General features: G+C 41.8%; 1 protein-coding gene across 1 annotated transcript in view; it reads right to left on the bottom strand.

Annotated features, from left to right (window-relative positions):
- Nucleotides 1-295: 295 nt before the first annotated feature.
- The window catches only part of LOC128636767 (calpain-1 catalytic subunit-like), a 95,131-nt gene continuing 76,818 nt past the window's right edge, over nucleotides 296-18,608 (bottom strand). The window contains exon 14 of the mRNA XM_053689747.1: nucleotides 296-2,260. Coding sequence (XP_053545722.1) covers nucleotides 2,248-2,260 — 13 coding nt within the window. The 3' untranslated portion in view covers nucleotides 296-2,247. The remainder of the gene's footprint in view (nucleotides 2,261-18,608) is intronic.

The raw sequence follows: 18,608 nt of genomic DNA, 5'->3' as shown, positions 1-18,608 counted from the left end.
GTACAAGCAGTATCTGTGTGTGTGTGTATTAGTGTACAAGCAGTATCTGTGTGTGTGTGTGTAATAGTGTACAAGCAGTATCTGTGTGTGTGTGTGTGTATTAGTGTGCAAGCAGTATCTGTGTGTGTGTGTATTAGTGTGCAAGCAGTATCTGTGTGTGTGTGTATTAGTGTGCAAGCAGTATCTGTGTGTGTGTGTATTAGTGTGCAAGCAGTATCTGTGTGTGTATTAGTGTGCAAGCAGTATCTGTGTGTGTGTGTATTAGTGTGCAAGCAGTATCTGTGTGTGTGTGTATTAGTGTGCAAGCATTTTGTGTATATCACCAGTATTATGTGAATATGTATGTATTAGTGTGCAAGCAGTATCTGTGTGTGTGTGTGTGTATTAGTGTGTAAGCATTGTGTGTGCGTGTGTATTACTGTACAAGCATTTTATGTGTATCACCAGTATTATGTGAATATGTATGTATTAGTGCAAGCAGTATCTGTGTGCGTGTGTATTAGTGTGCAAGCATTTTGTGTGTATCACCAGTATTATGTGAATATGTATGTATTAGTGTGCAAGCAGTATCTGTGTGCGTGTGTATTAGTGTGCAAGCATTTTGTGTGTATCACCAGTATTATGTGAATATGTATGTATTAGTGTGCAAGCAGTATCTGTGTGCGTGTGTATTAGTGTGTAAGCATTGTGTGTATCAGTGTGTAAGCATTGTGTGTATCAGTGTGTAAGCATTGCGTGTGTATCAGTGTGTAAGCATTGTGTGTGTATCAGTGTCTAAGTATTGTGTGTATAAGTATTGTGTGTATATCAGTGTGTAAGTATTGTGTGTGTGTATCAGTGTGTAAGTATTGTGTGTGTGTGTGTATCAGTGTGTAAGTATTGTGTGTGTATATCAGTGTGTAAGTATTGTGTGTGTGTATCAGTGTGTAAGCATTGTGTGTGTATCAGTGTGTAAGCATTGTGTGTGTATCAGTGTGTAAGCATTGTGTGTGTATCAGTGTGTAAGCATTGTGTGTATCAGTGTGTACGCATTGCATGTGTATCAGTGTGTAAGCATTGTGTGTGTATCAGTGTCTAAGTATTGTGTGTATAAGTATTGTGTGTATATCAGTGTGTAAGTATTGTGTGTGTGTGTATCAGTGTGTAAGTATTGTGTGTGTGTGTATATCAGTGTGTAAGTATTGTGTGTGTGTGTGTGTATCAGTGTGTAAGCATTGTGTGTGTATCAGTGTGTAAGCATTGTGTGTGTGTGTATCAGTGTGTAAGCATTGTGTGTATATTAGTGTGTAAGCATTGTGTGTGTATTAGTGTGTAAGCATTGTGTGCGTGTGTATTAGTGTGCAAGCATTTTGTGTGTATCACCAGTATTATGTGAATATGTATGTATTAGTGTGCAAGCAGTATCTGTGTGCGTGTGTATTAGTGTGCAAGCATTTTGTGTGTATCACCAGTATTATGTGAATATGTATGTATTAGTGTGCAAGCAGTATCTGTGTGCGTGTGTATTAGTGTGTAAGCATTGTGTGTATCAGTGTGTAAGCATTGTGTGTATCAGTGTGTAAGCATTGCGTGTGTATCAGTGTGTAAGCATTGTGTGTGTATCAGTGTCTAAGTATTGTGTGTATAAGTATTGTGTGTATATCAGTGTGTAAGTATTGTGTGTGTGTATCAGTGTGTAAGTATTGTGTGTGTGTGTATCAGTGTGTAAGTATTGTGTGTGTGTATCAGTGTGTAAGTATTGTGTGTGTGTGTATCAGTGTGTAAGTATTGTGTGTGTGTATCAGTGTGTAAGCATTGTGTGTGTATCAGTGTGTAAGCATTGTGTGTGTATCAGTGTGTAAGCATTGTGTGTGTATCAGTGTGTAAGCATTGTGTGTATCAGTGTGTAAGCATTGCATGTGTATCAGTGTGTAAGCATGGTGTGTGTATCAGTGTCTAAGTATTGTGTGTATAAGTATTGTGTGTATATCAGTGTGTAAGTATTGTGTGTGTATCAGTGTGTAAGTATTGTGTGTGTGTGTGTGTGTATATCAGTGTGTAAGTATTGTGTGTGTGTGTGTGTATCAGTGTGTAAGCATTGTGTGTGTATCAGTGTGTAAGCATTGTGTGTGTGTGTATCAGTGTGTAAGCATTGCGTGTGTATCAGTGTGTAAGCATTGTATGTGTATCAGTGTGTAAGCATTGTGTGTGTTTCAGGAGGACGCACTCGGCAATAACAGGCGCAGAGTCAGCTGCCGGAGGAGAGGACTACACTGGACTCCTATAGAGAGAGAGAGACATAATGTTGTTATAATAAGTATAATGACATCCCAGAAGCCTTTGCGGCTTAACTATATGTTAATAAACTGATCCCACTAGTGCACAGTAGGAATGAGTTACAGGTGTGTGCATGACGTGTCCGAGGGTCTCCCTAAACATATGTATGATAAGGAGACCATATTCTACAAGGCTTGCAGGACTTTTTGAAAGCTGCGGTAGTTACGTTGCGTTACGGCCAAAAAAGTGTGCGGTACAGAAATACCTACAAGACCTGTAATACTAGCGGTAGTGAAAAAGAGCCATAATGCTGCTTTTTCACCCATAACGCAAAACTCGTAATCTAGCCGATAGATTCCCAGTAAGCCAATGAAATGTTCATCACCGATAAGTGCGTATCCGAATATTCACCAATGATTAGAATAAAGGTGGGCTGTATGACTTGACATAAAAGCCTGGTGCATAGGAGAGAAAAGGGGGTTTGCTGGAATTTTGACTGACTGACAACTGCTGCCTTTGGAACACAGTCTCTATAAAGCAAAACTGGGCCTAACTTTTCTTTTTCCATAATTGCAATACCTTTTATTTATGACGGTGAACGGATTAATCTGAAAAAGCTGAAATTTATACATTTTAGAGATATATTTTTATGATCTGGTTGGTACAGAAAATTGTAACAGAATAAGCGTGTATAATTGATTCATAATCTAGTTTTTACATAAATATAATTCAAGGTGTTAATAAAGATAACTAATCTAGAATTAAGGAATAAATATTGATCTTAATAAATATATTGTTACGTATATACATTTTATTGGTTGGCAACTGCTGAAATAAGTACACCAACACTTTTCTGATGGTTACTGCTAAGATAATAATAAATAATAATTTTGTAACCTAGTCATATACTAACACTACTAATGCTCACTGACTGATAGGTACTACCTGATAATGCTCACTGGCTGATAGGTACTTCCTACTAATGCTTATTGTCTGATATGCACTTCCTACTAATGCTTATTGTCTGATATGCACTTCCTACTAATGCTCACTGACTGATAGGCATTTCCTACTAATGATCACTGGCTGATAGGTAATTCCTACTAATGATCACTGGCTGATAGGTACTAATGCTCACTGGCTGATAGTTACTTCCTACTAATGCTCACTGACTGATAGGTACTTCCTGATAATGTTCACTGACTGATAGGTACTTCCTGATAATGCTCACTGGCTGATAGGTACTTCCTACTAATGCTCACTGGCTAATAGATATTCCTACTAATGCTCACTGGCTAATAGGTACTTCCTACTAATGCTCACTGGCTGATAGGTACTTCCTACTAATGCTCACTGGCTAATAGGTACTTCCTACTAATGCTCACTGGCTAATAGGTACTTCCTACTAATGCTCACTGGCTGATAGGTAATTCCTACTAATGCTCACTGGCTGATAGGTACTTCCTACTAATGCTCACTGGCTGATAGGTACTTCCTACTAATGCTTACTGGCTAATAGGTACTTCCTACTAATGCTCACTGGCTGATAGGTACTTCCTACTAATGCTTACTGGCTGATAGGTACTTCCTACTAATGTTTACTGGCTGATAGGTACTTCCTACTAATGCTCACTAGCTTATAGGTACTTCTTAATAATGCTCACTGGCTGATAGTTGCTTCAATGAGAATTAGTAGGAAGTACCTTTCAACCAATAAGAACAAATACACAAGCAGCACAACCCTATGTAATGCTCTGGTAATGCATCACACCACACACAACTACATACAAAGCACAACCCTTCATAATGATCTGGTAATACACCACACCACACACAACAACACACACAGCACAACCTTACGTAATGCTCTGTAATACACCTCACACAACTACACACACAGCAGAACCCTACGTAATGCTCTGTAATACACCTCAGACAACTACACACACAGCAGAACCCTACGTAATGCTCTGTAATACACCTCAGACAACTACACACACAGCAGAACCCTACGTAATGCTCTGTAATACACCTCACACAACTACACACACAGCACAACTTTACGTAATGCTCTGGTAATACACCTCACATAACTACACACACAGCACAACCTTACGTAATGTTCTGGTAATACACCTCACACAACTAAACACACAGCAGAACCCTACGTAATGCTCTGTAATACACTTCAGACAACTACACACACAGCAGAACCCTACGTAATGCTCTGTAATACACCTCAGACAACTACACACACAGCAGAACCCTACATAATGCTCCGTAATACACCTCACACAACTACACACACAGCACAACTTTACGTAATGCTCTGGTAATACACCTCACATAACTACACACACAGCACAACCTTACGTAATGTTCTGGTAATACACCTCACACAACTACAAACACAGCACAACCTTACGTAATGCTCTGTAATACACCTCACACAACTACACACACAGCACAACCCAACGTAATGCTCTGGTAATACACCTCACACAACTACACACACAGCACAACCTTACGTAATGCTATGTAATACACCTCAGACAACTACACACACAGCACAACCCTACGTAATGCTCTGGTAATACACCTCACACAACTACACACACAGCAGAACCCTATGTAATGCTCTGTAATACACCTCACACAACTACACACACAGCAGAACCCTACGTAATGCTCCGTAATACACCTCAGACAACTACACACACAGCACAACCTTACGTAATGCTCTGGTAATACACCTCACACAACTACACACACAGCAGAACCCTACGTAATGCTCTGGTAATACACCTCACACAACTACACACACAGCAGAACCCTACGTAATGCTCTGGTAATACACCTCACACACCTACACACACAGCACAACCTTACGTAATGCTCTGGTAATACAACCTTACGTAATGCTCTGGTAATACACCTCACACAACTACACACACAGCAGAACCCTACGTAATGCTCTGTAATACACCTCAGACAACTACACACACAGCAGAACCCTATGTAATGCTCTGTAATACACCTCACACAACTACACACACAGCAGAACCCTACGTAATGCTCTGTAATACACCTCAGACAACTACACACACAGCAGAACCCTACGTAATGCTCTGTAATACACCTCACACAACTACACACACAGCAGAACCCTACGTAATGCTCTGTAATACACCTCAAACAACTACACACACAGCACAAACTTACGTAATGCTCTGTAATACACCTCACACAACTAAACACACAGCAGAACCCTACGTAATGCTCTGTAATACACCTCACACAACTACACACACAGGAGAACCTTACGTAATGCTCTGTAATACACCTCAGACAACTACACACACAGCAGAACCCTACGTAATGCTCTGTAATACACCTCACACAACTACACACACAGCACAACCTTACGTAATGCTCTGTAATACACCTCACACAACTACACACACAGCAGAACCCTACGTAATGCTCTGTAATACACCTCACACAACTAAACACACAGCAGAACCCTACGTAATGCTCTGTAATACACCTCAGACAACTACACATACAGCACAACCTTACGTAATGCTCTGGTAATACACCTCACACAACTACACACACAGCACAACCTTACGTAATGCTCTGTAATACACCTCACACAACTACACACACAGCAGAACCCTACGTAATGCTCTGTAATACACCTCACACAATTACACACACAGCAGAACCCTATGTAATGCTCTCTAATACACCTCACACAACTACACACACAGCAGAACCCTACGTAATGCTCTGTAATACACCTCACACCACTACACACACAGCAGAACCCTACGTAATGCTCTGTAATACACCTCAGACAACTACACACACAGCACAACCTTAAGTAATGCTCTGGTAATACACCTCACACAACTACACACACAGCAGAACCTTATGTAATGCTCTGTAATACACCTCACATAACTACACACACAGCAGAACCCTACATAATGCTCTGGTAATACACCTCAGACAACTACACACACAGCACAACCTTACGTAATGCTCTGGTAATACACCTCACACAACTACACACACAGCACAACCTTACGTAATGCTCTGGTAATACACCTCACACAACTACACACACAGCACAACATTACGTAATGCTCTGGTAATACACCTCACACAACTAAACACACAGCACAACCTTACGTAATGCTCTGGTAATACACCTCACACAACTACACACACAGCAGAACCCTACGTAATGCTCTGGTAATACACCTCACACAACTACACACACAGCAGAACCCTATGTAATGCTCTGTAATACACCTCACACAACTACACACACAGCACAACCCTATGTAATGCTCTGTAATACACCTCACACAACTACACACACAGCAGAACCCTATGTAATGCTCTGTAATACACCTCACACAACTACACACACAGCAGAACCCTACGTAATGCTCCGTAATACACCTCACACAACTACACACACAGCAGAACCCTACGTAATGCTCTGTAATACACCTCACACAACTACACACACAGCAGAACCCTATGTAATGCTCTGTAATACACCTCACACAACTACACACACAGCAGAACCCTAGGTAATGCTCTGTAATACACCTCAGACAACTACACACACAGCAGAACCCTACATAATGCTCTGTAATACACCTCACACAACTACACACACAGCACAACCTTACGTAATGCGCTGGTAATACACCTCACAAAACTACACACACAGCACAACCTTACGTAATGTTCTGGTAATACACCTCACACAACTACACACACAGCACAACCTTACGTAATGCTCTGGTAATACACCTCACACAACTACACACACAGCACAACCTTACGTAATGCTCTGGTAATACACCTCACACAACTACACACACAGCACAACCTTACGTAATGCTCTGGTAATACACCTCACACAACTACACACACAGCACAACCTTACGTAATGCTCTGTTAATACACCTCGGACAACTACACACACAGCAGAACCCTACGTAATGCTCTGTAATACACCTCAGACAACTACACACACAGCAGAACCCTACGTAATGCTCCGTAATACACCTCACACAACTACACACACACAGCAGAACCCTATGTAATGCTCTGTAATACACCTCAGACAACTACACACACAGCAAAACCCTACGTAATGGTCTGGTAATACACCTCAGACAACTACACACATAGCAGAACCCTATGTAATGCTCTGTAATACACCTCAGACAACTACACACACACCACAACCTTACGTAATGCTCTGGTAATACACCTCACACAACTACACACACAGCAGAACCTTATGTAATGCTCTGTAATACACCTCACACAACTACACACACAGCAGAACCCTACATAATGCTCTGGTAATACACCTCACACAACTACACACACAGCACAACCTTACGTAATGCTCTGGTAATACACCACACACAACTACACACACAGCACAACCTTACGTAATGCTCTGGTAATACACCTCACACAACTACACACACAGCACAACCTTACGTAATGCTCTGGTAATACACCTCACACAACTACACACACAGCAGAACCCTACGTAATGCTCTGGTAATACACCTCACACAACTACACACACAGCACAACCTTACATAATGCTCTGTAATACACCTCACACAGCTACACACACAGCACAACCTTACATAATGCTCTGTAATACACCTCACACAACTACACACACAGCACAACCTTGTGTGAGGTGTATTACAGAGCATTACATAGGGTTCTGCTGTGTGTGTAGTTGTGTGAGGTGTATTACAGAGCATTACATAACTACACACACAGCAGAACCCTATGTAATGCTCTGTAATACACCTCACACAACTACACACACAGCACAACCTTACGTAATGCTCTGTAATACACCTCACACAACTACACACACAGCAGAACCCTATGTAATGCTCTGTAATACACCTCACACAACTACACACACAGCAGAACCCTACGTAATGCTCCGTAATACACCTCACACAACTACACACACAGCAGAACCCTATGTAATGCTCTGTAATACACCTCACACAACTACACACACAGCAGAACCCTACGTAATGCTCTGTAATACACCTCAGACAACTACACACACAGCACAACCTTACGTAATGCTCTGGTAATACACCTCACAAAACTACACACACAGCACAACCTTACGTAATGCTCTGGTAATACACCTCACACAACTACACACACAGCACAACCTTACGTAATGCTCTGGTAATACACCTCACACAACTACACACACAGCACAACCTTACGTAATGCTCTGATAATACACCTCACACAACTACACACACAGCACAACCTTACGTAATGCTCTGGTAATACACCTCACACAACTAAACACACAGCACAACTTTACGTAATGCTCTGGTAATACACCTCACACAACTACACACACAGGACAACTTTGCGTAATGCTCTGGTAATACACCTCACACAACTACACACACAGCACAACCTTACGTAATGCTCTGGTAATACACCTCGGACAACTACACACACAGCAGAACCCTACGTAATGCTCTGTAATACACCTCAGACAACTACACACACAGCAGAACCCTACGTAATGCTCCGTAATACACCTCACACAACTACACACACACAGCAGAACCCTATGTAATGCTCTGTAATACACCTCAGACAACTACACACACAGCAGAACCCTACGTAATGGTCTGGTAATACACCTCAGACAACTACACACATAGCAGAACCCTACGTAATGCTCTGTAATACACCTCACACAACTACACACACAGCACAACCTTACGTAATGCTCTGGTAATACACCTCACACAACTACACACACACAGCAGAACCCTACGTAATGCTCTGGTAATACACCTCACACAACTACACACACAGCAGAACCCTACGTAATGCTCTGGTAATACACCTCACACAACTACACACACAGCAGAACCCTACGTAATGCTCTGGTAATACACCTCACACAACTACACACACAGCAGAACCCTACGTAATGCTCTGTAATACACCTCACACAACTACACACACAGCACAACCTTACGTAATGCTCTGTAATACACCTCAGACAACTACACACACAGCAGAACCCTACGTAATGTTCCGTAATACACCTCACACAACTACACACACAGCAGAACCCTATGTAATGCTCTGTAATACACCTCAGACAACTACACACACAGCAGAACCCTACGTAATGGTCTGGTAATACACCTCAGACAACTACACACACAGCAGAACCCTACGTAATGCTCTGTAATACACCTCACACAACTACACACACAGCAGAACCCTACGTAATGCTCTGTAATACACCTCACACAACTACACACACAGCAGAACCCTACGTAATGCTCTGTAATACACCTCACACAACTATCAGGAGGAGTTTGACCTGGAAATACTAGAGCAATTATATGAAGAAAGTAATTCTGAACAAGATACTAGACAAATAACAAAAGGTCCAATTTTAAGAAAAACTTACTCTTTTTATCCTATACAATCAAGAGGAGAAATTTTGGAGAAATTCCAAAAAAGAGTTGAGAGAGACCTTACTCAATTAGCTTATTGTGTGAATAAGAACAAAAGAAAAAAATTGACAAGGGAAGAGAATATGGCTTTAAAAAAATTGAGTGAAAGAAGAGATGTGGTAATCAGGGGGGCGGACAAGGGGGGGATCGGTCGTGGTTATGGACCGATCCTTTTTTGTCAAAGAAGCCTATAGACAATTGGATGATTCACGTCAATACACTAAACTGTCCTTTAATCCAACAGTACGCTTCCAAAATTAACTTAGGCACTTAGTTGATGATGGTGTGGAGGGAGGTTTTCTGGATGACAATACCACAGATTTTTTGCTGATAGACCACCCAATTATCCCAATCTTCATCTTCTTCCCGAAAGTTCATAAATCCCTGGAAAATGTGGTGGGTAGACCCATAATAACTGGCATTAATTCTATATTTGAACAAAGCAGTTGTTATTGGAAATGGAATCCATAGAGTGGAAAGATAACTATGTGTGGCTGACTATAGACGTAGTCTCGCTGTACTCCTCTATCAGACACGATAAGGGACTGGAGGCACTTAAATATTTTCTACACAGGAGTAAAAATTTTAGTGATGATCTATGCAAGTATATTCTGCGAGTAACCGAATTTTTACTAACCCATAATTTTCTTTTCCTTCGAGGGAGATTTCTTCCTCCAAAGATGTGGGACGGCCATGGGAGCCAAGTTTGCCCCATCCTATGCAAACCTATTCATGGGATGGTGGGAGCTGTCCCACATCTTTGGAGGAGAAAATCCAGATAGGGGCCACATAGTCTATTACAGACGTTTCATAGATGATTTGGTGTTTATTTGGTGTGGCAGTACCAAGGAGGCAGAGAAGTTTGTGGAAAGACTAAATGTAAATAATGCAGGTATTCAATTTACTTTTGAGATAGGAAATAGGAATATAAACTATCTAGACGTAACCCTTAAAGGGGGAAATTTAGGCAAAATAGATGTGGAAATATATAGAAAACCCATATCGGGCAATACTATTCTGCATGCCCATAGCAACCACCCGCAAAGGGTTTTTAAATCAGTAATAAGAGGTCAATATATAAGATTAAAGAGGAACTGCACAGACAAAGAAAACTATCTTAAGCAAGCTGAAGAACTCAATAAAAGATTGAAATCAAGGGGATATAACCAAAGAGATATAGATTCAGTAAGGAAATCAATTGATGATCAGGATAGGTCAAAGTTTCGGAATTATAGAGAAGGGTCTAAAAAGAAAAAATTGGAAGAAGATAAAATAGTTACATTTGTTACTCAATATAGCAACCAGTATGAAAAGATCTGCCAGATTATAAGAAATAATCTTTTTCTATTGAAAGCAGATGATGGCCTAGAGGAAATTAACCCTAAAGATTTGCTTTTAGAAAAGGACTATCTATAGGGAATAGAGTGGCCCCTACACAATTAAAATCAGAGTCCAATAGAGCACACAGGAGTTTTTAGATGCAGTAATCTACATTGTAAAGCATGTGAGAAATTAGAACGGAGACAAGGTTTCAGAAGTAGTGTGACAGGAGAAACTTTTGAATTCAGAGGCTGCACAAATTGTAGAGCCACGTATTCAATATACCTTTTAACGTGTATTGATTGCGAGGTACAGTACACTGGACTCACTACACGAGAAGTAAGCTACAGGATAAGGGAGCACTTATCTAACATTAAACTAGGGAAACTGACTACCCCACTTGTGCTCCACTTTAAAAACCATCACAATAAGAGTAGTAATACTTTAAGATGGACCGTTATTGAATCTGTAAAGTCAGGTACAAGAGGAGGTGACAGAGATTCTATCTTAGCCGAGAGGGACATTTTCTGGATGCACAGACTGAGGACTAGGATACCACAGGGACTTAATTCTGAATTTGATCTAATCAATTTCTGGCAGTAGCCCTGGGTCTGTGCATCCAGAGATGTGTATATGCATGTGTATGTCTGTGTTTATAAAGAGTGCGGTTGCTTAAAGTGTCACCCTCAGGAATATAATATAATAATAACTGCTTAGTAAATGATTAAATAAAAGGTCTTTCTCATAAGATACTAGCTAGTATTATTTGTGTAATAAATATCCCAAATGAATACTCTAGAGTATGTCCCTCTAAGATGCAATCCTGTAATGAATTGTATGGATTTATTTAAAGTCATATTGTAAATAGGAATGTATATAGAAACAAGTATTATTTTGACAAAATTATTCATGCAAATATGAAATGAAAAATGAATGCACTTTACATTTGTCCTATGAAGGAATGAATTGAAAGTGTTACAAAGCTTAAAATAATTATAATATAATATGTGCAAAGCATATGGAGAGTCAAGGGTTAATTCCCAGGTTTTGGTTTTAACCAATGGGCGAAAGCCTGTAGGCGTCAGTGGGTCCCTGGGAATCACCCAAGACATCTCAACCTGAGCTGTATGACAGTATATACCATCTGCTGTTCTATTATCAAGAAAGAAGATTTTTAACTGCACGACCGTGGAGGTGCCTCTATTTCTTTGTATTGAAAGTCTATGGAGTAATCAGAAGAGAGCACTCGCGGAGAGCGAGAATACTTGGCCCCCACGCCCCCGCTGTTAGTCATGTGACTGAAGCACGCCTTGAGACGTAACTGCAGATACACGGAAGAGGGATTCGAGACTCAAGACGCTGAAGGAGAAAGAGCCGGGCATCCGCGAGCAAGTGGAGTCTCCGCGACAAACCACAAGTAATATACCGGGTTGTCTTGCTGAGGAGATGGGTCCCGGACAGTAAGCATATAAGTGTATAATCCCAAGGTTATTGGACTTACCTGAATGTTTCGTGTGTTTGAGGCGGGTATACTGAGAAAAGGTTTACCAGGGTCACTAAACAGTTGGAATTGACTACAACACACACAGGACTCTGCAGGTGCTAAGCATTTGGTAATTTAAACCTCACACAACTAAACACACAGCAGAACCCTATGTAATGCTCTGTAATACACCTCAGACAACTACACACACAGCACAACCTTACGTAATGCTCTGGTAATACACCTCAGACAACTACACACACAGCACAACCCTACGTAATGCTCTGGTAATACACCTCACACAACTACACACACAGCAGAACCCTACGTAATGCTCTGGTAATACACCTCACACAACTACACACACAGCACAACCTTACGTAATGCTCTGTAATACACCTCACACAACTACACACACAGCACAACCCTATGTAATGCTCTGTAATACACCTCAGACAACTACACACACAGCAGAACCCTACGTAATGCTCTGGTAATACACCTCACACAACTACACAAACAGCACAACCTTACGTAATGCTCTGTAATACACCTCACACAACTACACACACAGCACAACCCTACATAATGCTCTGTAATACACCTCACACAACTACACACACAGCACAACCCTATGTAATGCTCTGGTAATACACCTCAGACAACTACACACACAGCACAACCCTACGTAATGCTCTGTAATACACCTCACACAACTAAACACACAGCACAACCCTATGTAATGCTCTGTAATACACCTCACACAACTACACACACAGCACAACCTTACATAATGCTCTGTAATACACCTCACACAACTACACACACAGCACAACCCTATGTAATGCTCTGTAATACACCTCAGACAACTACACACACAGCACAACCTTACGTAATGCTCTGGTAATACACCTCACACAACTACACACACAGCACAACCTTACGTAATGCTCTGGTAATACACCTCACACAACTACACACACAGCAGAACCCTACGTAATGCTCTGGTAATACACCTCACACAACTACACACACAGCAGAACCCTACGTAATGCTCTGGTAATACACCTCACACAACTACACACACAGCAGAATCCTACGTAATGCTCTGGTAATACACCTCACACAACTACACACACAGCACAACCTTACGTAATGCTCTGTAATACATCTCACACAACTACACACACAGCAGAACCCTATGTAATGCTCTGTAATACATCTCACACAACTACACACACAGCAGAACCCTATGTAATGCTCTGTAATACATCTCACACAACTACACACACAGCACAACCCTACGTAATGCTCTGGTAATACACCTCACACAACTACACACACAGCAGAACCCTACGTAATGCTCTGGTAATACACCTCACACAACTACACACACAGGAGAACCTTACGTAATGCTCTGTAATACACCTCAGACAACTACACACACAGCAGAACCCTACGTAATGCTCTGTAATACACCTCACACAACTACACACACAGCAGAACCCTACGTAATGCTCTGTAATACACCTCACACAACTACACAAACAGCAGAACCCTACGTAATGCTCTGTAATACACCTCACACAACTACACACACAGCAGAACCCTATGTAATGCTCTGTAATACACCTCAGACAACTACACACACAGCAGAACCCTATGTAATGCTCTGTAATACATCTCACACAACTACACACACAGCAGAACCCTATGTAATGCTCTGTAATACATCTCACACAACTACACACACAGCACAACCCTACGTAATGCTCTGGTAATACACCTCACACAACTACACACACAGCAGAACCCTACGTAATGCTCTGGTAATACACCTCACACAACTACACACACAGGAGAACCTTACGTAATGCTCTGTAATACACCTCAGACAACTACACACACAGCAGAACCCTACGTAATGCTCTGTAATACACCTCACACAACTACACACACAGCAGAACCCTACGTAATGCTCTGTAATACACCTCACACAACTACACAAACAGCAGAACCCTACGTAATGCTCTGTAATACACCTCACACAACTACACACACAGCAGAACCCTATGTAATGCTCTGTAATACACCTCAGACAACTACACACACAGCAGAACCCTACGTAATGCTCTGGTAATACACCTCACACAACTACACACACAGCACAACCTTACGTAATGCTCTGTAATACACCTCACACAACTACACACACAGCAGAACCCTATGTAATGCTCTGTAATACACCTCACACAACTACACACACAGCAGAACCCTATGTAATGCTCTGTAATACACCTCAGACAACTACACACACAGCAGAACCCTACGTAATGCTCTGGTAATACACCTCAGACAACTACACACACAGCACAACCTTACGTAATGCTCTGTAATACACCTCAGACAACTACACACACAGCAGAACCCTACGTAATGCTCTGTAATACACCTCAGACAACTACACACACAGCAGAACCCTATGTAATGCTCTGTAATACACCTCACACAACTACACACACAGCAGAACCCTACGTAATGCTCTGGTAATACACCTCACACAACTACACACACAGCACAACCTTACGTAATGCTCTGTAATACACCTCACACAACTACACACACAGGAGAACCTTACGTAATGCTCTGTAATACACCTCAGACAACTACACACACAGCAGAACCCTACGTAATGCTCTGTAATACACCTCACACAACTACACACACAGCAGAACCCTATGTAATGCTCTGTAATACACCTCACACAACTACACACACAGCAGAACCCTATGTAATGCTCTGTAATACACCTCAGACAACTACACACACAGCACAACCTTACGTAATGCTCTGTAATACACCTCAGACAACTACACACACAGCAGAACCCTACATAATGCTCTGTAATACACCTCACACAACTGCACACACAGCAGAACCCTACGTAATGCTCTGTAATACACCTCACACAACTACACACACAGCACAACCCTACGTAATGCTCTGTAATACACCTCACACAACTGCACACACAGCAGAACCCTACGTAATGCTCTGTAATACACCTCACACAACTACACACACAGCACAACCCTACGTAATGCTCTGGTAATACACCTCACACAACTACACACACAGCAGAACCCTACATAATGCTCTGTAATACACCTCACACAACTGCACACACAGCACAACCTTACGTAATGCTCTGGTAATACACCTCACACAACTACACACACAGCAGAACCCTACGTAATGCTCTGGTAATACACCTCACACAACTACACACACAGCAGAACCCTACGTAATGCTCTGTAATACACCTCAGACAACTACACACACAGCACAACCTTACGTAATGCTCTGTAATACACCTCAGACAACTACACACACAGCACAACCTTACGTAATGCTCTGGTAATACACCTCACACAACTACACACACAGCACAACCTTACGTAATGCTCTGGTAATACACCTCACACAACTAAACACACAGCACAACCTTACGTAATGCTCTGTAATACACCTCACACAACTACACACACAGCACAACCTTACGTAATGCTCTGTAATACACCTCACACAACTACACACACAGCACAACCTTACGTAATGCTCTGGTAATACACCTCACACAACTACACACACAGCAGAACCCTATGTAATGCTCTGTAATACACCTCACACAACTACACACACAGCACAACCTTACGTAATGCTCTGTAATACACCTCACACAACTACACACACAGCAGAACCCTACGTAATGCTCTGGTAATACACCTCACACAACTACACACACAGCAGAACCCTATGTAATGCTCTGTAATACACCTCAGACAACTACACACACAGCACAACCTTACGTAATGCTCTGGTAATACACCTCACACAACTACACACACAGCAGAACCCTATGTAATGCTCTGTAATACACCTCACACAACTACACACACAGCACAACCCTACGTAATGCTCTGTAATACACCTCACACAACTACACACACAGCACAACCTTACGTAATGCTCTGTAATACACCTCACACAACTACACAAACAGCAGAACCCTACGTAATGCTCTGTAATACACCTCACACAACTACACACACAGCAGAACCCTATGTAATGCTCTGTAATACACCTCAGACAACTACACACACAGCAGAACCCTACGTAATGCTCTGGTAATACACCTCACACAACTACACACACAGCAGAACCCTATGTAATGCTCTGTAATACACCTCAGACAACTAAACACACAGCACAACCTTACGTAATGCTCTGGTAATACACCTCACACAACTAAACACACAGCACAACCCTATGTAATGCTCTGTAATACACCTCAGACAACTACACACACAGCAGAACCCTACGTAATGCTCTGGTAATACACCTCACACAACTACACACACAGCACAACCTTACGAAATGCTCTGTAATACACCTCACACAACTACACACACAGCACAACATTACGTAATGCTCTGTAATACATCTCACACAACTACACACACAGCAGAACCCTATGTAATGCTCTGGTAATACACCTCACACAACTACACACACAGCACAACCTTACGTAATGCTCTGTAATACATCTCACACAACTACACACACAGCAGAACCCTACGTAATGCTCTGTAATACACCTCACACAACTACACACACAGCAGAACCCTATGTAATGCTCTGGTAATACACCTCAGACAACTACACACACAGCACAACATTACGTAATGCTCTGTAATACATCTCACACAACTACACACACAGCAGAACCCTATTTAATGCTCTGGTAATACACCTCACACAACTACACACACAGCACAACCTTACGTAATGCTATGTAATACACCTCACACAACTACACACACAGCAGAACCCTATGTAATGCTCTGGTAATACACCTCAGACAACTACACACACAGCACAACCCTACGTAATGCTCTGGTAATACACCTCACACAACTACACAAACAGCAGAACCCTATGTAATGCTCTGGTAATACACCTCAGACAACTACACACAGAGCACAACCTAACGTAATGCTCTGTAATACACCTCACACAACTACACACACAGCAGAACCCTACGTAATGCTCTGTAATACACCTCACACAACTACACACACAGCAGAACCCTACGTAATGCTCTGTAATACACCTCACACAACTACACACACAGCACAACCCTACGTAATGCTCTGTAATACACCTCACACAACTACACACACAGCACAACCTTACGTAATGCTCTGGTAATACACCTCAGACAACTACACACACAGCACAACCTTACGTAATGCTCTGGTAATACACCTCAGACAACTACACACACAGCACAACCTTACGTAATGCTCTGTAATACACCTCAGACAACTACACACACAGCACATCCCTACGTAATGCTCTGTAATACACCTCACACAACTACACACACAGCACAACCTTACATAATGCTCTGGTAATACACCTCAGACAACTACACACACAGCACAACCCTACGTAATGCTCTGGTAATACACCTCAGACAACTACACACACAGCACAACCTTACGTAATGCTCCGTAATACACCTCACACAACTACACACACAGCACAACCCTACGTAATGCTCTGTAATACACCTCAGACAACTACACACACAGCACAACCTTACGTAATGCTCTGGTAATACACCTCAGACAACTACACACAAAGCACAACCTTACGTAATGCTCTGTAATACATCTCACACAACTACACACACAGCAGAACCCTACGTAATGCTCTGGAATACACCTCACACAACTACACACACAGCACAACCTTACGTAATGCTCTGTAATACATCTCACACAACTACACACACAGCAGAACCCTACGTAATGCTCTGGAATACACCTCACACAACTACACGCACAGCACAACCTTACGTAATGCTCTGGTAATACACCTCAGACAACTACACACACAGCACAACA

This window comes from Bombina bombina, chromosome 7 (assembly GCF_027579735.1).
Source record: "Bombina bombina isolate aBomBom1 chromosome 7, aBomBom1.pri, whole genome shotgun sequence".
Taxonomy (NCBI): Eukaryota; Metazoa; Chordata; class Amphibia; order Anura; family Bombinatoridae; genus Bombina; species Bombina bombina.
The sequence above is the reverse complement of the archived record's forward strand: the minus strand, read 5'-3'. Positions and strand labels throughout refer to the sequence as shown.